This window comes from Buceros rhinoceros, unplaced genomic scaffold (assembly GCF_000710305.1).
Source record: "Buceros rhinoceros silvestris isolate BGI_N320 unplaced genomic scaffold, ASM71030v1 scaffold1701, whole genome shotgun sequence".
NCBI lineage: Eukaryota > Metazoa > Chordata > Aves > Bucerotiformes > Bucerotidae > Buceros > Buceros rhinoceros.
Window position 1 is genome coordinate 98,920 of NW_010392315.1, and position 22,633 is coordinate 121,552.

Consider the following 22,633-nt stretch of genomic DNA (forward strand, 5'->3'; position numbering starts at 1 on the left):
AGAGGGAGAGGGAGAGGGAGAGGGAGAGGGAGAGGGAGGAAGAGAAGATGGAAGAAGAGGACGAGGAGAGAAGGAGGTGGAGATGAAGGACAGTCTTCCATATTTCACTGGAGTAGTCATTAAATGGTCCTCGGCACAGACAGAGACATGCAGACGACAGTCATATTCTCTACATCAGGGAGTTTCGTCAGCTAGTAACCTGCAAGCATGGACAGGACAGAAGTTGCACAAGATTGCACACAGAGGAAGAAGGGCAGTCAAGTGCCTACACATTGACTTTGATCAACACATGCACAGAGAAGAGGGACATACAGGGCCAAGGAATGGATCCTGGCATTTTGTGGAGCTCTCAGAAGAAAGAGACCATCTACCTCTTAGGTGGTCTCAGCAAATACATAGGCAGCAAAACTTATCAGCTTTTAACTTTAGTAGAGGAGACATCCTGATGCTATGTGCAGCTTTCTGAGGTACAATTTTGTACAAAGTTCTAAGTTAAAACTTGCCAATTGTTCTCTTTCCTTCTGAAAAAAAAAAAAAAAAGAATAATCTCTTTATGTTCTTGATGTCATTCAACTTTAAAGTGGAATAAAAGAAGTAACCAGGGAGGTTATCAGGAGTGTTGGAAAGGTAGGCTTCTTATTAAAATGGCTCATCTGATTTAATAGAAATACTGAGAACAGGCTTTGAAGAGTACCATAATCTGTAAAGCTAATGTAATCTTCAGAAATGATTTTTTGGCTTCTCTAGAGTAAGCACCTGAAAGCTACACTTTCTAAGAATACTATTAAAATAATGTTTCTTTTAAAAACTATTTATCACATTTTTTAAAATTCTTTCATCACAGTAAACAGAAGGGGAAAGAAGGATTTTTAGAAGGAGAGCGTGTACTTGCAGATTTTTTTTATTTTATTTTTCTCAGATAGAACCTGAATATTTAGTGCATGATATACACCAATTGCTAACTGCATAGGAAATTATTTTCTTCTGAATTTCCAGTGTACGGTGAAGGGCCTCAAAGCTGATTAGGAGACAGGAACCTTTCCTCTTATGAGGAAAGACTGAAAGATCTCACTCTGTTTAGCCTGGAGAAGAGAAGGCTGAGAGGGGATCTTATCAACGCTTATAAATATCTAAAGGGCAGATGTCTAGAGGATGGGGCCAGGTTCTTCTCAGAGGTGCCCAGCAACAGGACAAGGGGCAATGGGCACAAACTGGAAAACAGGAAATTCCATCTAAATATGAGAAAAAACTTCTTTACTTCTTTACCTCCTCTGGAGAGATTCAAAACCCGCTTGGATGAGACCCTTCTCTAGGTCCCTTGTACTTGGCAGTAAAAGGGTGCCAAGACAGTGCCAAGTACAGACCCTTCTCTAGCAACCTTCTCTAGGTGAAGCTGCTTTAGCAGGGGGTTGGATGATCTCCAGATATCTCCAACCCCTAATATTCTGTGATTAATCTTTAAATAATTACTCATTTTTGCTGCACACAATATTTTTACACTGTAGCAGGAGCAGACAGATAGTATAAAGCCTGATTCATTTAAAAAAACAGGATTTTTTTGCATTAAATACTATCTGACTTTTGGAGTCATGCTTTTTTGAATTGCTACTTTTTTTTAATTTGTGTCAAGAGAAATATTTCAAGACTGTACCATATTAAATATTTAACACCAATTTATTGCTTATGCAACTTCAGGGGGTTAGTTAATTTACTTCAGAGATTAATTTGATTCTAAAGCTTTATTGATTCTTTAAGTTAACAAACAAAAATACACTTAGAGGCCAATAAGAACAATCACACACATACATTATTTTATGCCTGTTTAAGCAATGAAGGAGAACAGGAAATCAATATAGAAGGGCTTCTTGTATTCATAGGAGTATCTGATGGGTATAGTGAGACAAGAATAATTTACAAGACTATATATATAGGAGTTTGCAGTGAAAAATAGAGAGCTCATAAATCTTATTCTTTGGCTGTGATTACATTGCTACTCTTTCCAAAAATAGAGTAATTCATAATGTGTTATAGTTGTATTCAAGACAATTCCATCACTTTTCCATCAATGGCACTTTTTAAAATCAACACTGGTTGTTTTTCTGTAACCTGTGTATGTGCTGGCTTAAACAGGATTTAATTCAGGGAAACCCTGTATGTCCATATTGCACAGGCTGAGGACAGTGCAGCCTTTTCTGGGGTGAGAAACTTGCCCTCTTCCAGGTCTGCAGACAGTAACGTTTCTCTCCAGCTGCAAATTCTGGAACCTGCAGAGGCACAGAAATAATCTGCCTCTACTATCTCCTCTTCTTTCTACTTGGGTATGACCTGTGGCTCCATTACGACGTCTGCCTCTAGTCCTCTTCCCTTCTCATGCTGCAGCAACATGAGAGATTCACAGAATCACAGAATCCTTTTGGTTGGAAGAGACCTATAATATCAATGAGTCCAACCATTCACGCTGCACTGCCAGGGTCCCTAAACCATGTCCCTCAGCACGACATCTACAAGTCTTCTGAATACTTCCAGGGAATGGGACTCCACCACCTCCCTGGGCAACCTGTTACAATGTTTTACAAACCTTTCTGTAAAGAAATTTTTCCTAATACCCAGACTACATCTCCCCTGGTGCAACCTGAGGCCATTTACTTGTGTCCTATCACTTGTTACTTGGAAGAAGAGACTGACCCCTACATTTCTATAACCTTCTTTCAGGTAGTTGCAGAGAGTGATGAGGTCCCCCCTGAGTCTTGTTTTCTCCAGGCTAAACATCAGTTCCCTCAGCCATTCCTCATCAGACTTGTTCTTTAGACCCTTCAGAAGCTTTGTTGCCCTTCTCTGGGCATGCTCCAGCACTTCAATGTCCTTCTTGTAGTGAGGAGCCCAAAAGCAGATACATTATTCAAGGTGTGGCCTCATCAGTGCCAAGTACAGGGATACTCCTTCACGGCAAAGAGAGAAATGTTGCTAGTAATGCCTTATGGTCATTGTGCATGTTCTGTCACCTCTACTAAGAGGCAAATATGAAAAATGGCATTCAGAAAAACCATAAAAGGACTAACGCATCATCCCAAAGAGTAAAAATACATATATGTGCAGAATGAAATGGAAGAATAAGAATAATAAGGACAACAACGACAACAAGAAATAGTGAATAAAGGCAGCTAGAATGTGTCCATTTTACCCTGGATGCAAAAATAATCCTTATGAATGCCATATTACAGACTTGGTGCATTCTGTATACCCTTTAATCAATGCTCACATGTTGAGAGGTATGAGTCCATGTAGGGACAGATTTCTCTGTGGGAAGTAGTGGAGAAATACAAGAACCTGATGCAAAACCTCTTGGGGAGTAAGTAAAGGAGGGAGTGGGAAGAAAAATCATTTCCACAGCCTGTGGCTACTACTAAAAAATGCGGGAAGGAAAGAAGCATGCATGGGAATACATCTCTATACGAGTCTATATTCTCTCAATATGACTGCATGACGACTGTAACACTGCTGCTGCTACTACTGATACTACCACTACTATATAAATAGCCTACATAGCAAGAAAAGGCCAGCAAGAAGATCAAAAGTTAATGCATTTTTAACTGCCTGAAGTCCTGTCTAGGAAAAAAAAGTCTGTCAATTCTTTTATTAATTAGAGAGAAAATATGAAAAGAACAGCTCCTCCCTGGCCTCAGCTGCGCACCATCAACCCTGGGGGATCCAGTGTTCATGAAGGACGAATAATTCCTCAGAGAGACAATTCTTTCCATTCTACCATTTTTTGTGGCCTTTGACTCATATTTTAATTTGACCTCCTCCAAGTCCCCCAAAAGAAAGAAAAATAGGGCAGTTTTACAGATGCTTCCAAGACAGGTTGGGGTTTGGGGGGTTGTTTGTTTGTTTGTTTGTTTGGTTGGTTGGTTGGTTTTATGCATCAGGATATCTCATGGAGTTGCACTTATCTATTACACCAAGTTTCTCCCCCTCTCCCTGTCTCCCAAGCTAGACTTGATGTTTTTTTTATTTCTAAGATAACAATTAAACAGAGAGATGGTAAGTCTTACTTATAAATAAGTTTCTAAGGATTCTTTCCACACCACAAAAGACAAACTCTTAACAACTTTTTAAGCTGTTTTCAAGTCAAAGACCTATACTTCTATCTCAAGTTGTTAAGAAGCATAGAAGAAGGTGGTCTTATTTAGGCTTGGTGTGAACATATGTGACAGAATTGAACTTCACCACATGGAAAGAAGGCCCTGAGAGATGGCTTCAATTAATCATTAACTTTCCCAGAGTCTGAAGAGACTGGAAGGAACCTGGGGCTTATACCACTTTCCCCTCTCACCCCCTTCCCCTCTCTTTCAATTTTACAGGGAAATGAAAAAAATGATGCTTAAGAAGGATATGCTGTTATAGGAATGCTGGTGTGGGGGGTGAGCAGGGAGCTGACTTAGGACAGACCAGGAAACTTGTTTTGCTAAGAATGTTACGAACTGGTAGGAATGAGGGGTCTTGTGAGGAAAGAGATGAAGAGATGTTGGCTCTGAATGCTCATATCCAAATTTTAAGGACTGTTGAACTACCACAGTCCTTTTTTCTCTATTTTATGTTGTGGTCTGGTCCCTCTGATCCATGAGGCAATAGCTTGGTGACATCTGGTGTTAATGGTGGGATGTCCTGGGGGGAAGAAGGACGGAAAGAGGGACAACGAGAAGGGAGAATCTGAGAGAACGGGAGTTGCTCAGGAGGCTGAAGGAAAGATACATGTCCCTACTCTTCCTCAAGGGACAAACGCATGTAGGAAAAGCAGGGCACATGTAGGTCAGAATAATGTTACAGCCCCATATTCCATTATTAGTAATGGAGAAGGAGTTTTCTCCCTATTTTCTTGTAGGCATGTGGAGTTCCTGAGGCCAGAACTGTTTCACAGTGCCTTTACTTCAGCAATAAACATCTGTGGTACTCAGTATCTAGAAGCCTTTTCCCTAAGAACCATAAAAAGCCACCAGGTTATTTTACAGCTGATCCCATTATTTGCTTGGTTGGTATGTCAGAGGAGATTATAACTTGCCAGAGGACAAAATTTAAGCTCATAAAACTATTCTCTTGAGACAGAAGTATAAAAATCATTCCATACCATCCATAGACAGTCTTACAGAAATGTTTAATCTAAGACTGAAATGCATGCTGCGAAAATTCATTAACAGTACAGGATCAGACTAAGATGAATGGCTGCTATTTTAGTTTGCCTATAGAGAAGTGCCCTAGGCACCAGTGGGCTTCTCACCACTTGAACATGCTGTGGTTGACGAATGCAAGGCCTCCTGTGTATTATAAGAGAAACCTGGGAAGGTAAGGCCAAACCACTAGAGGGGGTGGCTAGTTACATTTTGCAGTTGAGATCATCTAGCAGAAATCAGAGAACTAGCCCAGAGAAATCTAGGGAGGCCTGGGAAGGAAAAGGAAAGACTATTCAAGAACAAAACAAACCAAAAGTTTTGCATAAGGCAAAGAAGTACCACAGTTACTCTTGTTACTGTCTCAGGAAATTTGACTAATCTGATTAAATGTTAAAAGTCCTTTTGCAGTGCTGAAGAAGGTTAGTCCAGAGACGTATGACACAGCTGTACATGGAAGATGATGTAAAATAGGCAATGACTATAAAAATATTGTGAAAATGGCAAGTGTCTTAAAGGAAATCTCAGCAGAGTGTCCGTATTCAAGCTATCTCAGAATACAGACAGTGCAGAAAGTTTCTGGAGAAGTCTGAAAAACCGGACACAGATCAATGTCTATAGAGTTTTGCAGGGACTTGCAGAGCTGCGGGCAAACTAAACCCTAACTTTAACACTGAAGATACTTAGAGCATGTTGACTGCAGCAGTACTATGAAGGAACTTCCCCCAGTTGCAAATAACGTAATTGAATATGTAGAACTGATCTGAGAACGCAATTTTGCACTGGTAGTAGAGGAATGTATTCCTGCAGAAAGACAGAATATACCACCTCAGTATAAACACTTTTTATGCACATTGAAGACTTGAAAATGTAATTTGTCTAACTGGGACTCAGAGAAAAATCAAATTTATGACCGTCAGGCTCATACAGAGTCTGTGTGTAGGGCAGTCTAAACCTTCAAATGATACCTAGTAATGGTAAGTGCCTCAGCATTTGCATGTATCTTGTAAAAACCCAGGAAATCAGCAGATGAGAAAGCAAAGAAAGTACGAAAGAAAGCTATAATCAGAGCATTGTCAGAAGGGAAAACTATACACAATTAGAAATAAACTACAGGTTAAGAGTTCTTAATTGTAAGATTGCTGACAACTCCTTTGGGTCTACTGCTTTTCCTGGTACTACAGCTACAAAATATTCTTTGTGGCTCCTCTTCTCTGCGGTCTGCATTCTTCCTTGCCATTCCTGCCGTCCTTATCCATCTCTTCCATCAGTTAGCTTTCTGAGTCCCAGCCTTCTCCATTTTCAAATCTCAGCTGTAAATGGATTTTCTTTTCCCTGTTTGTTTTGTTTCTTCTACTGGCTCTGCTGTTTAACTGAAAATACTACTTTAACATGAATGTATGCCAAAAATACATTGCAAAGTGAAAAAGGTCTTCCAAGTAAAAGGCGGAATTCTCAGAGAAATATAACGTACCACCAGTAAACTAATTGATTTTTTCAGCTGTTATGTTCCATCATGGAAATGCAGGTGTAATTATTATGTCTCAAATCTTGAGAGGTTACAATGCTTCCCTGTTGTTCAGGAAAGTTGAAATTACATTCCACTATAGCACACTCTCAAACCTGATGGTACAGAAATCAGTGGAGTGGAAAGTAATGATGGCAATAGAGAGAGAATGATCTGGATCACTTACGAAGGTGAACCTATTTAAGTGGTGTGTTTGTAATACAATTTTGTATAAAATCATACATAAAATTACGCATGTAGGATTGTGAGTGCAAGGCATAAAATGAGAAACAAAATAATGGTGAAAAGGACTTAAGACATAAAGTGGACAGTCACCTACAACTTCAGAAAGATGCTCTATGAAGCTATGTATTATTCCTTCATGGTTAAGCAGTGGAAGAGCAAGAAAAGTGGGTTAAGAGACTTTTTAAAATTACAGCAATAATACTATGCCTGGAATGATATATGCATGTGTCTAGTATTGATGTTTCAAAAAGGATGCTCTTGGAAAATGAGCAATGAGTCCTTGCTGCTTATTTTCTGAACCAACTGTTGGAAACACAATTTACCATGGTTCTTAACAAGCTCAAATTATTTTATCTAAGCCAGGGCAAAGACATGACTTGAATTGCATCATGCAAGTTACTCTACACAGATGATATTTCTGAAGGCAGAACATTTCTTTAATCTAGTAAAGAATGGCCTAACAAGGTAAATACAGAGCAAGATAAACATGAAACTACATGGCACAAGATTTTTAGTAGTTAATCATTAAGACAATGCTTTTACAGACGTGACTCTTTTACAGATCTGATATTTTATCTAATACACATATGTCTTACTGAAAACCTACTACTGCTCATTAGAAATTCTGTGCTTCTGATTGCAGATTACCAGTTGTACTGATTGTCAGTCAAACAAAATGATCATACAATCCTCTGCAATATCTGTGAAATGAATCAACCAAAGCGGTTGAGATCCCTATTCTGGCTACTGTGAGACGAAAGCAGCTCTGTGCCAGGAACTCCACAGAAGCCCCAGTTAAGAAGTTCAGTCTGGGAGAAATAAAATTTTTACTCCTTTTAACTGCCTTTGAATACTCTAAGAAGGAATTTTGGTGTCTGCAGTTATGTGCTGCCTTAAACATAAGCATATCCTGAATAACTCTAAATACACACAGGAACATTAATTGCTATAAATAAAATTCAATTAAATATGCAAAGCAATAATGTCAAAAGGGAATTGACATGAAACATTCAAATGAGGTGATCCTTTGATGTTTTTTCCCCTTGACCTTTACATTTAGGAGTGAGCAGCAGAAATTCTTGAAAAAATAATTTTTTATTACTTCTGGAGCAACATCTAGAAATTTTAATTGATGAGTATCTTCACACATGGGTAAGGATTGTTTTAAAAGAAAACATCTGAGTTTATGTGGTTGTCCTGCTATTCGCATGAAAAACAAAGACCTTTTAAGGAAAAAGAGTTTATAAGAAAAGCAAGAAGAAAGTTGGGTTTGGCACTATATAAAAAAACAGAAGGCTTTTGTATTGATTTAAATCCAGTTCCATTTCAGTGTCTTGTTACAGACACCTTGGTCAACTCCTGTTCAGATCTAGGGCTTCACACAACAATCTACAAAATCAACTAAAAAGTAATCACAATGTAGTAACCGCCTTATTTGAACACAAAGTGTGAGCCAGTTAGCAGCCAATGTTGGAGGGCACTGAAATAGTCATCAAAACTTTAGAATACACACTTAAGTTTAGGAATATGCTTAAATACAACCTTGATCTGCAAAGCATTCAGGTGTATGCCTAATTCCAGTGAGGTGCCTGAGACCCGATCATCTACCTCGGCACTTTGTTGCACCTCATTAACAGCACCATTGCAAGTAGCCACTTTATTACTAAAGATTTCTCTTTTTTTCCCTTACAAACAGCCAAAACAACTTTTATTTTATTTATTCAGCCACTTTTTCTTGGTTAATGTATCATCCTTTAGTTATGGATGCCAGGACTTAACACGGATACAAAGGGCAAAAAACAGGAATCCAGGTGAGAACTTTTCAATTTACAGTAAATATTTAATACGACTGCTCTAGATATTTCTCCTTGCCTCCCCCTAAACCAATACAGGAATCAAATTAATAATTTGATGCAGTGTGACTATAATCACAGGGTTGCTACAGAGAGGACAAATGAGGGAAATCTACTCAATGCTGTCATTGTATGCTTTACTTTTAATTTGAGCTTCCCTATTTGAATCCATTTCCAGGTAGCACCCCTATTCACAGCTGCCTGTGAATGTCTTAGAATTTTTTTTTTCTAAACACATATACAGACATGTAAATTGTCTCTGCCCTTTCGCATACAACATAATCACATCACGAGACCTCTGGTCCTTAGTGCCTGCCTGGAGGCCACATGGGTCATAACCTCTGTTTTATTCAGTCACACTCATATGCACAACTTCAACCCATTAAATGGCAAAAAGACACATGGCAAAAGACAAATGGCAAAAAATACATGGCTCAGCCTTAGGTTTATTTTTCCTGTTAGATATGGCATACATCTTACATGTGAGTCTTTCAAATATTGAGACAATCTAGGACTTTTCCTAGAGCTTGACAAGGTAACAAACCAAGCTTACAAGTTTTGGCCACCCTTTTAGATTCATTCATTGAGAATAAATACCAAATTAGTCCTCAGAATGTTTCAGTAGTATATAGTTTACACAATGTATAACATGATTTCAAGCTATCAGCATTGTTTCAAAGTCCCAAACAAGATCAAAGCTGCTTCACACAGTGTGGTCAATTCCCAAAACTTTTGAATACTGGAGAAGAAGCAGCAGCCAGACATAGTGAAAGCAGACTGCATGCCCAGTGTGAGTGGGCTTAAATGACAGGAACCCTTCAGGTTTTTGTTCTCTCTCACTCGTCAGTATCATGCAACTTTCCTGTTAAGTAAAAAAATGGGTCAATATTATGGTGTGTTTGGGCAAACACTTTCAAAGGAGAGATATAAAATAGAAGAATGCTTTCATTTTCACAATAATTTTATCCTCTTATGTAGTAATTAATCAACAATCTGGAGTCGGAGCAGATGGAAACTGCAGGAGACAACGTTTTAAAAAGGAAACCCATATGAAGGCAGTAAATGCACCTAACAATGAAATAAAAGCTAAGAGAGTAGACACCCTAAAGCAAGTGGCAAGATCCTAAAGAAAGCTGAACCAATCCAACCTCTCAGTGTTAATCCTGCTCCTCCTTTTTTTTTTTTTTTTGTCTCTGCTGTTTACATGATCATACAAGATGATGTAAGGGATTGGGACAGGACTGAGAAGCTGAGGGCAAAAAATACCGCAGGTCACAGGATGTGACATGCAGAGGCTCAAGCTTGTCTTCGGCATCTTGGGAAACATCATCATCCAACAAGGGCTCTGAGGAAGTCTTGAGACACAAATTCAGGGATTTTTTCCAGAATCATGTTTTCTGTAAGCAGACCAACTCCTTACCAAGATGTAAGGGCTGTAACACATTATGAGTAGGCTGTATTAATTCTCCTATCCACATTTTAATTCACATAGATGGAGACTTATTTAACCAAGGATATATGAATTTCAGTGTTTCAGCAGCTGGGATCATATAAAATCCATTCAAACACTGTATCTGAAAGTTTGCACTTTACAAACCTTCCTACATGAGCATGCAGTCTGCTTTCACTATGACTGGCTGCTGCTTCTTCTCCAGTATTCAAACAGCCTACTTGTAGCCAGGCCAGGAGATTTATGGGGCGAAAAAGTCTCCTCCTGATTCAACATTAAACCTAGATGTGGAAGAGTACACCGAAGTTGAACAAAGGAGAAGTTATTCAACCTCTTTGTAACTTCAGAAACATTTTTTCTTTGCTTAACTTGTTTTTGGGGTTTGTTTTTTTTTTTTCAAATGGGATTTCTGGCTCCCAAAGGTAATCTTGTAACCAGAAGTTGATATTCATATGATATTGTTGTATTCACAAAAACCGAAACACTATTTCCCAAGCAGTAGTTTACACAGAAGAGGAAAACGCCATTATATACTTAATAGCTACTTTCTCATGCATGTTTTTATCTGCATCTCCTTTCACTTCTGAGCTTATACTACTGGGGTTTAGCACAGTTTTGAATTTTTTACAAAATTGAAAAAAACTTGATTTGTTCTGTTAGGAATTCACATAAAAATAGATAAAGTCAGGGCAATTGTATACTTAAATGGCACACCACTCTAGTTTTAGTAAACTCTAATGCAACAGAAAGGATAAGACAAAAGTGGTATCAATACAGTAAAAGATTCACACTTGCACCTCTTGGGGCTGTCTGAGGCTCTTTCCTTCTGCACACTTCTGTTTGTTGGAAGTGAGTTTAATTTGAAACAGCCATTGTTTAAGTTTTTGCAGAATTTATAACCTCCAAAACAAAAGAGAAAGCACAGATATTGTCTATATTACTCCACCCCTTAGAGCTGTCATATCCTCCAAAAGACCCAGCTACCTCTTTTTGAGGAGACCTGGGGTCTTGTGCTGACAAGGTCTCTTGTATTCTGCATATAAAGACTGAGTTCAAAATAATAATTCTATTTAGGTTAATTTTCATCAAAAGTGTATTATAAAGTTATGCGGATGGGCAGACACTTGCTGGATTTCTCTCCAAAATGTCACCGATAGAGTTTGCAATACTTTTAGTCTCCTCTGCTATCTGTTTCTAAGTTTGACTAGAAAAAAAACCTCTTTACAGGGCTTAAGCAGCAGATGTAACTCACAGCAGAGATTTCATGACATTGGAAGTAGCTACAAGCAATGCCAAGGATGACCTGCTTCCAATGAAGTGGTGCAGACCACACTTTACTGAAGTCTCCCTCCTCACTGTGTTTGCTGCTTCTGTTGTTTTTGTTATTCTTGTTGTTGGGTTTTGTTGGGGTTTTTTGTTTGCATAAATATGGTTTAAACAAAACCGTACTTGTAATTTCAGTTACAAGGTTTGTTCATGTGATATACAGGAAGACACATTAGAGGGTGGATGTAGGAATCAGGAAAGCTGGAGTTTTGGTATCCCCATTCTCAAGGTATCCTATGTCATATGGCATCTGTCTTCAGTAGAGGGTCATAATGATATTTAAACACTGTTTTAAATAAAAAACTGGTTTAAATAAAGACTATTTTAAATAAAAACACTGGTTTAAATAAGACCTAACATCCTAGAGCTAAATAGAAGTTCTCCAATTCTCCTTTGCAAAGGACACTACACAGATCAAGCTCTCCTCTGTACAGAACGATTAGGAAATTGTCCTTTGGAAGCACAATGCTAATTTTTGCTCCCTGTCTGGGAAGTACTCTTGTCTGGGAAGTAGCTACTGTTTGTGTCAGAAACTTAGATCTAAGTCTCATAGGTTATGAGTTTGTTTCTGTTGAGGGCAAACTGAATATGTCACACCAGCTCATTCTTTAGCAATCAGACCACAAGACAAGCAAGCTTCGTCATTGATTCTTCTGTACTGTGGCTGTGCACTTCTGGTCATTTTGGGGTTCCTGATATTTGCACAGTGTTCTTTATGTGAAAAAAGCTATAAAATATTAGTTAAATAGATACAATAATTAGAAATCCCGTTCCTGAAGAATCTGCAATTTTAGTATGCAAACAATAGCAAAAAAAAAAAGTGTTTAAACCAAAGCAACATTTTTTACAATTAATTAAATTACATTTTTGTTTTTTCAGTAACATTAATAGAACACTCAGTATTGCACCACAAAAGCAATTGTTTTGCTATCTGATATTACTTGATTCTGATTAAAAAATAAACCGAAAAGTATGTAACTAATCAGTTGCTCCTGGAAAAATGCTTTTAGTAATGATCAATTTCCTTCTCTTTTGAAAAGAGAAAAAGTGTAATTCCAGATAAGTATGTAACTCTGTATTTACGCGAATATTTTTCATGCTGAAGTGCTATGAGAGATAAAAAACAAAGCACACCAAACTGTGTCCCAGTGTGGCACACTTTACAGTTGTTAATGTTAGTAATTTTATATCCATTTATATTCCACAGTTTATTGCTAGCTGTTTATTTTGATCTAAAGCTAAAGGCAAATATTTATCATACCTTATTTGAAATTCAGCAAAGATTTTATATCATTTCCTTATTAATTGCAGAAACTAGTCAGGAAAAGGCAGCTCAGAAAAACACAGTATCATACACAAATAGTTTTTCAGAAGTGACATTATAGAGCAAAGTACCTGCAGTTTCCTAATATGATTCAACTGTCGCCCAGAAAAAAATACTATTTTAAATAAATTCTTGAAAGTTAAAATAGAAGTGGATGTTCTCCCTCTGAAGATAAAATTACTCTAGTAAATAGGCATGTCTGCATTGCTGTATGATTTATTTCCATATCTTTGACAGTCAGGAAAATGTCTCTCAAAGCAAGTATGAAAATTATTTCAGTATTGCTGCTTCTTGGTTCAGTGAAAGTACTGGCACAAACCCTGAACAGTGCTGGCTTCCATTCTGTGTTTCCTGGGCACTTCCGAGGCTGCTTAACTGGAAGTCTGAACTAAATGCCCCAGAGGAACAGATCAAGTAGCCTATCTGGTCATTATGTCTTTAGACTATATGCTTACCTTGCTAAACTAGTTTCACTTATAATCTCTTTTCAGAAGATGGATAGGGATAAATCCACTTCTACAGGTTTTTGATTACTTAAAGTATGCCGTCGTCTTCCAACAGGAAATGAATTTAGGTCACATTGTGTATTACCTGATCTTATGTTACCAGTTCTACCTTGCCCAGAGAGAACAAGAGGTATGTTTCCAGATTCACAAAGTAATGTTTTGTCAGGCAGCTTGATTCTTTCAAGAAGTCAAGTCACAATTCGTCTTTTTAACTTTCTAAAACAACAAATGTTCAATCTTCTCATGGAATAAAAACCACAAATACAAAAAGTGCATGCAACAATCAAACTGACTTACGAAATATGCAAAACACTTACAAGCATGCCATACCACCTCAGAAAGAACAATGATTTGGCTTCCACTGCACAGACGGAGAGGAAGAGACAACAGTTCTTCAGAGGGCAATGCAAAAAGAATTAGGTTTTTCCTTAGCTGCCAATGCCTGGCACAGGTGGGTTGGTAATAAATTTTAAGGTGGTCATAAAAGAGTGTGACAAGTATTTGCTGTGGTGTTAGCACGTGGCAGATGAAACTCTGTGGACTTCAGTCTCCCCTGTACTCGGGTTTGTGCTTGGACCCACTGCGACCACTCCTCCTACCTCTGCCCCTCCCCAGACCGTAACTCCTTCCTTTGTCCCTACTGTCTCCTTCCACAGCCCCATTCACCTTAGCTGACTTCATTACGGGCCAGGCCAGGGATGCAAAATCATTTGCTCTCCTTTGCTGCTCACACTTGGAGTTGGAAGAGAGGCACAAGATAAGCCAACAGCCCACAGTGGCATAAGGAATGCAACCAGCCTGATGGTCTCCTCACCTCCACCTTGTTTCATGGCTAGAGGACCTTATGAGACTCGTGTTACTTGCTGCTGATAAAAGCCCTGTTCTGAGCTGCCATCCAGAGTCAGCTATACCGAGTCAGAGCAGGAGTGTCTGTCCCTCCCTGTGAACATTAGTATAGCTCACCTGGCAGCTCACAAATATAACTTCAGAGTGCTATGAAGCATACTGGAGGAGTTTTCTGAAGAAACAAAGTAAGCTGGGTTCATCAGAACCTTCACCAAAGTTCAAAGCAGTGCTGACTTCACAGTCCTCACTATAACTGAAAAGTAAGTGATTTTTTTCTGGGTTTTATTTTCAGCTTCAGAGTCCAAGGCAGCCAGCCTAGATGCAATTAAGTCAGGTCTCACCAGTCTGCATGGACTGATCTCAATTGCAGTATATTTCCTCTGCCTACACGATAAATCTTACGGTCCAAATACAAAAGGATGACTGACAAATATTGGTTGATGAGTTAAGCTTTTCAGCAGCTCTTTTCAACAACTTTCTAAAAATCTCAGCAACATCATAGTACATCTATAATCGTGCAACTATATTATACAGCTGTCTCATCCAAGTAATTTGTAAACCTTAGTTTCCACTGCGGCTCAGTCACCTGATTTTATTGTGTCCTGCTGTAATCGTTTTCCAGCCTGAATCCCCTAAAATGCTTTGCATTTGTGCAACTGCTTGTCTTTTCAGTCTAGTTTTGCAAATCAGGAATGTTCTTCCAGAGCCCCCAGAGCTAATTGATATATAAGCAGTTGGAGAAACAAAACTGCCTTGCATTTGAGCACGTGTTTGTCCTTTCCGTCCCATTCTGGAAATTGAGAACACTATTCCAAAAGCCCCCCGAGCTAATTCATAATATAAGCAGTTGGAGAAAGTGCACAGACAGGCATTGCATATTTTCTTAGGTTTTAAGAATTCTATTAGAGTATCTTTTCAGAAGTTTTTTTAAGAACATTTGACTTTCTCAGCAACTGTGCTTTAAGTGCATTATATTTAACTAATACATTGCTCTTATTTTTAAAAATACTACATAAATTACAGTGTCTTATAATCCTTTTCCATTATATTGCTACCTGTCAGAGAAAACCAGCAGACTATGGGGAGGTACAATGCAGCTTTACAAAAAAAGCCCTTCTTTTGGGTTCCAAACAGAAGACTGTGAAGAGCTCTGCTTTTAGCACTCCTCCAAACACATTTTGTCTTTCACCTACCGTCCCAAAGCAGTTTCTGTCTAGAAAGAAGGAATAATGAGTGATAAATGTGAAGATAAAATAACATCAGTTGAGAAAAGGAAAGAGATTCTAAAACAGGAAAATAAGTCTCCAAAGAGGAAGTACTTTTTTTGTAGAGATCAACAGCAAAAACAGACCTTAAAATTACTTCATGGAAGGTGAGTTCATATCACTGTGGGCTTAAGAGACATATAAAACAAAATTAAAGTTTTACTTCAATGAGGTCTTGAATTATACTTTAGGTTGGTGTGGGATGTGTTTAGTAATGACAATTAAAAGACAGCTTTATCTTTTTTTCACATTTGTAATAGGTGGTGTCCTTCTTCCTCCATTCTAAGCAGTTTATGAACATGGCTATCTCACCCATTGTCTGTGTGAGAAGCTGACAGGCAAGTTCCCATGTTCCACTGCTGGCTGTGGTTTAAAACTTCAGTGATATCATCTGCTATTTCCCTATGTTCTCAGGTAAGTTTCTCTGCTATAAAAATTTTCAGGATGATGCCCAAATTAGCATTTTAGAGACCCAGACTAGCTTCTTCTCTGAGTATAATTCAATTTTTAAAGATATTATTTATTTTTGTGGGTAGCTCAGTTATTTTATGCTGTAGTTTCTCAGAGGAATACCATCTTGACCTAGTGATCTGCTGCAATAGAAGTTCCAGTTTTCCCCTATTTCTCTCTGACAGTGCCATACCTTCTTCAGCTATAAGGAGTAATATTTGCTCTTCCTCTGATGAATTGGCATCTAGTGACATGAAAAAATCTGACTAATAACTTTTAGGTGCTCTAACAGAACAGTATCCCTCCCTCCAGCCTCACATCTCAAAACATCATACTCCTTCTCCAGTAAATTCTCACCCATTATACATTCAATTCCTGCCCAGCAGTAAGTAGGCCACGCAGAGTGAGAAGAACCTGGTAGGAAGTGGGAACTTCTTGAAATTAGAGAATCCTGTCATTGCTAGCAACTGGTATTAACAACAGAAGGCATGATAAGAGTGGTGCAGAGGATTATCCTTGATAAGTATTGAAAAAGACTTGTGCCTGTCTGAACTGACTGCAAAGACGTAGTTAGCGTCTTTGTAGTCTAACAATGGTTTGTTAAAAAATAAACAATGGCTTAATTAGTTTCCTGCAGTTACATTGCATGGAAAAAAAAAGATATGGAGTCCAACTTCATAGCAAAGCTAGATTACACCCGCAGAAACCTCTGCTCGTGTGCCCGTGTGATTCCAGTTTCAGCTGACCCCTATGAAGCTTTTCTGAAGTGTGGAGCAAAAAGAAATGGCCACAAGGGGAATCTTGTGACTGAATTCTGTTAAAGTGAAAATTAATTAACCACATCTTTGCATATATTTTAAAATTTTCATGCAGGCAAGATTAAACCAACTGGCACATACAGTGAAATTGGTTAGGCACAAAGTCCCCTTAGTCTTTCCAAAGACGCTCTTTGCTGTTACTACCAGTTAAGTAAAAGTTTCAGATAGCTTCAGGATTGACAGCGGCCTCTTTCAGTTTTGCAAATGGATTGTATTTAGTTCACCCAGTTACTCACAAACATGATGTTTAGTCAACATCAATGAAAGAGAAGAAATTTATTAGATATAACATGATGACACAAAGATAGTTGAGCTCCTGTAATTAGGAGGCATGAGAAGCTGTAATTTCTCACCAGATAATCCCCTGATTACAGGTGTATTTGTTCAGTTAATGAGCGGCTCTGGAAGCTCTGTCTGTTTTGGCTTCCACAGAACTATAAGGTGCTAAACAATTACATTTTTAATCTCTCTGCTCTTTCTTGGACTGAAAAAAAGTCCTTTTTATTTGTTCACAGAATAGTTCTTGAGAGATGCTTTTAAATTGTCATGGCCTGCCTGAATCCCCCTCGTAACTTCTTGCCACGGATATCACATAAACAAAAATGTATCATTTCTAGTTCAGACAACTAGAATTGCAAGGGGTGGTTCTTGGGAAGGAAAGACATCAGTCAGATATTGCTTGACAAAGTCTCTGAATAAAATGACTTGTGTCAACAAATCTGAACTACATTTACAGCCCTGTTAGAGATTATGCCAGTTCAATGGCCAAAGGTATCAATCTGAACCCACAATGAAGTTACTTATTAATCCAAACGCAAACCTGTACATGATAATGCTTTATTACTTTCTCAGTAACATGTCTGCAGCCAGCAACCTAAAAACCTCTTTTTGACATATGAATGCCTGAAACCATTAACTAACCTGGAATTCCATTCTCCCCTTCAACTTATAAGGGTAAATAAGATTAACAAAATTAGCTATGGTTACAATCACAAACCAGTCATATAAGGATATCTGGTAACGACCTGAGTCAGTTCTGAAATCAACCCATTCACATATTTTAGCTATTCTCTCTGCTGAAATAGTGTACTTGCCATTACTTTTCTGATCTCCCTCAACAAAATGTCATCAAACCACTACACTAAAGATACTGCAAATATAGAGAGTTACTCAGTAGAGGTAAATGCAATCACTCAGGAACAGCCCTTTCCCAGATGGTCTGCAAGTGAGGACTTTCGTCAACAAAAATTACAATATTCTGAAAGTTGTACAAGACAAAAAGTAAAGTCTGTTTGCTGCCCTAAAGTGCTCTCTGTATTAGAGTGGCAATTATTGGGCATCTGGGAAGCCGTATGGATAAGCAACACAACTGATTTATAAACAAGAGGCCGTTACCTTTCTGAATAAAATTAGAGCCAACTGCTATAAACATCTACTATCAGTTGAAAAACACTCCACTAATTTAGTTTCACCAAAAATCTATGATGGTACTAAAAATCTTGTATACAAATCCACGAGCACAAAGGAAAAATTACATAAGCTACTCTACACAACATATAGTGTGCTTTTGTTTGACTGCTACTATTCCCTTGAAATTTGGCCTCCCTCTCTTAAGTTTAACACAGAGCTGAAAGTCTGTAGCAATAAGAGCAGACTACCTAAAGTTAAATCACTTTTATTTTCTATTTTCAATTAAAAACGCTTAAATAAAATTTTCAAAAATCAAGAGCTGACAGGACATAGTATAATTATCTACTACTATTTATTGAAATCTGTCTGTCACTGTATGCACATATTTATAAGGACAGGCAGACTGAATAAACATACAGGCAAGAGGAGATAGGCAAGTGAAAAAGAGCTGCAGTGATTTCATGACCAAAAATACAAAAAACTGTAAATAACTATATTTTGGATAAAAGCAGTTTTCAAAAGGGACAATGAACTGCTATAAAACCTCTTAGTTACATCGACCCAGTACTGCAATTAAACAGAAATGAAATAGATTGCCGCTGTATGAGGAAGGTAACTGTCTGAAAAACACAGATCTCTAATAGCTCAGAAAGAGCAATATAGAACAGCTTTTCCATTGGAAAATAAAGGTCAGTAGTACAGTCTTTTAATACAAGTAAGAGGAATTTTGGAAGTGAAGTTATTACTTAGCCTCATTAAAATACAAGAATTCAGCAAACTGAATAGCAAAGCTACTAGACTTTCTGACTAATAACATGCTCTCATGATACAACTGTGAAGGTAAGGACTTCTGACTGTTTACTAACAGCAACCATTTATTGTTAGTTACAAATTACCTACAACACTTTTTGTTTTTCAATGTATGCAGCAATGAATTACTAGCCTGAATGAAATGAATAAAGTATTTTTAAAGCTGTGTTAGGACAATCTTGTTCATCCACCTGAAATACTAACCTAATGCTTTGAAAGTAACAAAATAGCTGAAAAGGCAGTACCTACTTAGAGGAAAATTACCTTACATATTGCTGTCAGGAAGCCATATTCTCCTCCCTATCTGAAGCAATTCAATCTATCAAGTCATAAAAAACTCCTGAGTATCTTACTGTCAGGAAAATAGGTGACATAGTGAGAAAATATGTATGGATTTGGAGATATATCAACAGGACAGTCGAGAAAGAAAGCAAGTCTTTTATCAGCCAAAATGGAGTCAATTGCCAAGCCAAACTTTTCATTGTACTGGTGGATGAAAAACTGAATACGAACTGGCAATGTGTGCTCGCTGCCCAGAAGGCCTGAGCCGCATCAAAAGAAGTGTATCCTGGGCTGCATCAAAAGAAGCGTGGCCAGCAGGTCAAGGGAGGTGATTGTTCCTCTCTACTCTGCTCTGGTGAGACCCCACCAGGAGAGCTGTGTCCAGCTTTGGAGTCCTCAGCCTGGGAAACACATGATCTGTTGGAGCAGATCTAGAGGAAGGCTACAAAAACGATCTAGAACACCTCTCCTATGAAGAAAGACTGAGAGAGTTGATGTTGTACAGTCTGGAGAAAAGGAGGCTCCAGGGAGAACTTTATTGTCATCTTGCAGTAGTTAAAGGGGGTTTCTAAAAAAGACGGGGATAAGACTTTTTAGTAGTCCTATTGCAATAGGGCAAGGAGTAATGGTTTAAAATTACAACAGGTTAGGTTTAGACTAGATATAAGGGAGACATTTTTTACAGTGAGGGTGGTGAAACACAGAAACAGGTTGCCCAGAGAGATGGTAGATGCCCCATTCCTGGAAACATTCAAGGTCAGGTTGGACGGGGCTCTGAGCAACCTGGTTGCTGCAGGGGGATTGGACTAGATGACTTCTAAATTTTTCTTCCAGCCCAAACTATTCTATGATTCTATGATTTGCATCTTCCTAGGCAAAATTAGCACGTTTTTTAAACTGGGAATATGAAAGTTTTGCTCCAGGCTTCAACTACGACTATGAGGAGAAAAAAAAAAAATTAACTGTGAACAGTCAGTGTTCACAGCTCTTTTCTCCTGTTTCAGGAAACAAAGACATTTATAACACATTGATGTTGGAGACAGTGAATTCACATTGAAAACAAGCGGTTTCACTGTTCTCACAAATTGTGGCTAAGTTCCCTTCTCACTGCTGAAAGTTTACCCTCTAATAAGTAGTTCCCAAGACATCTTGCAAGTGGTAGCATTCATGAATGAATCATTAATAAATGTTTCCTACTGCGGGGCCTACTGGGAATTCTTTATAATACTTTTAAGCAGTTTACAGACCTTCGTCAGTTACATAAAAAACCCCAAAATATGCTTTTTCTGAACATACTGCCGCTTTTCAAAATATCACAACAGACAACTGAACGTTAGCATGAAACAGAGCCAATGGCCCTGTATGTACTTACCATGTACCACATGCTTGGCCACTTGGGATCATTGAAATAAGTGGATTGGGTACCACCAGGTTTATAATCCCTCTTTACCCTTCTTTTAACCACCTGCTGTTGTATCCACTCCACCTGCCAACCAGGAAAACATCGAAAGTGTTAGGGTTCCATGGAGATTATCAAGCAATGTGTGAAATCTTGGAAAGTTTCCCATTACCATAGTCCAAGACTTATTTCATGTTAAAGAGTCCATTTTGGCAGTGCGAACGCACAGCTCACCTTGGCATACTGTTCACTGAGGAATACATCAAATTTAGTAAGTGTTACAAATCTCCCTGAACAACTACTTAAATACCCTTGCTAGAAGGACTTCATTGGCTATCATCTTTTCAACGCTATTATTTTATTATTTTTCATTATTAGACTAGTGCTTCTTTCAAATTTACAGAACTGGTTACTTTTATAAAATATAACAGTATATTACAATGAGAAATTAAATAAATTTCTGACAGGGTAAATTTGTTTGTTTGTTTGTTAGTTTTCTTATTAAATTTTTGTCTGTTCCTGAAAACATAAACATTCAGAAAAACAATCAAACCAGTAATCTAAATCACCTTCACCACTTGGAGTGAAAAAACAAAATTAAACTGTATTCTTGTGTAGTGAGAAAATATGCACAGATTTGGAGCTACGTCAAGATGGTCGAGAAAGAGAGCAAGTCTTTTATCAGCCAAAATGGAGACATGTAAGCTGGAGTCAATTGCCTACTAAATAAAACTTTTCATTGTACTGGTGTATGAAAAACTGAGTATGAGCTGGCAATGTGCACTCGCAGCCCAGAAGGCCAAGTGTATCCCGGGCTGCATCAAAAGAAGCGTGGCCAGCAGGTCAAGTGAGGTGATTCTCCCCCTTGCAAAGTGGCTCTTTGTCAAGATTCTCTCAGCCAGGCACTCTCGAACTTTATTTTATATTAAGTTCTCCCCAGAAACACAAAGGTACTGAGCAACTGGTCAAGTTACAACACTACCAACAAAAGAGCTTGAAACAGGAAAATAAATACAAGGGTTAAAAATCTAATCCTGCAAGTTATATTGCCTGTCTGACACCTCTTCAAAGATTCATGACACATCCAGAAAGAGTGACACCAAAAGTGAATCAATCTTGGCGCAGACAGAACTCTACAGTTATTTTTGCATTAGCTATTCTAAGTGGGAGCTAGTTTCTATAAATGTAAGTAATATAAACTATCCCAAGAGAAACCCAAGTTATGTTTACACATATCTAGCTTCCTGACAGCTCATACTTTTGCTGAATTGTTTCATGGTATATAACTGTAAGAATTCAATTCACTTCTCTCCAAGCAAGACAGCCATTTCCTACTAGCAGCCAACTCTGCACCTTTTATTTGTGCTGTTTATGAATATCTGTGTATGCAAACAAAGGATACAAAGATATAAAATAAGTTTACTTTCTGCTCATGTTTCTCAACTGTCAGAGGTGGTATTAATGTCTTCCCTTAACAGGCTAATCTCTCTATTGTGCATCCACAACTGAACTTTGAATCCTTCGACAGCCGTGGGTCCACTGCCATTAACAGAAATTTTGCTTGAGAACCATACCACCCCTACCTCTGCCACTGCTACCACACCACTCTGGCCTCTACTTCTTGATCAGATGAAAATATAGGAGCCTGCACAACCCACGAGTTTAAGCAGAACTTCAACAACCTAATACTGTTTCTATATGGATAAATGAATGGGGTTTTCCAGATGAGACAAATTGCAAAACTCTTTACTGTTTACTGTGAACATACGTTGTCTCCATTTATTTACTGCCTATTCAGCTACAAGTATATGCTGACCTTTAAAAGGTCTGAAATGTTAAAGTAGCATAGTACTTGCAGAGACTGACACATGCATACACAGATGCCTCAAAAAAAGGCCCAATTTTCTCCGTTTCCTTTGTTCCAGACAATGTAATCAAGAACACTTATCAGTTATTTTGTCCATGCAATCATAATT

General features: G+C 38.2%; 1 protein-coding gene across 1 annotated transcript in view; it reads right to left on the bottom strand.

Moving 5' to 3' along the window:
• LOC104500709 (proprotein convertase subtilisin/kexin type 5-like) overlaps positions 1-22,633 on the bottom strand; it is a 138,905-nt gene that overhangs the window by 91,633 nt on the left and 24,639 nt on the right. Inside the window, exon 3 of the mRNA XM_010144404.1 lies at positions 20,631-20,744. Within this exon, the coding sequence (XP_010142706.1) occupies positions 20,631-20,744 (114 nt within the window). The remainder of the gene's footprint in view (positions 1-20,630; positions 20,745-22,633) is intronic.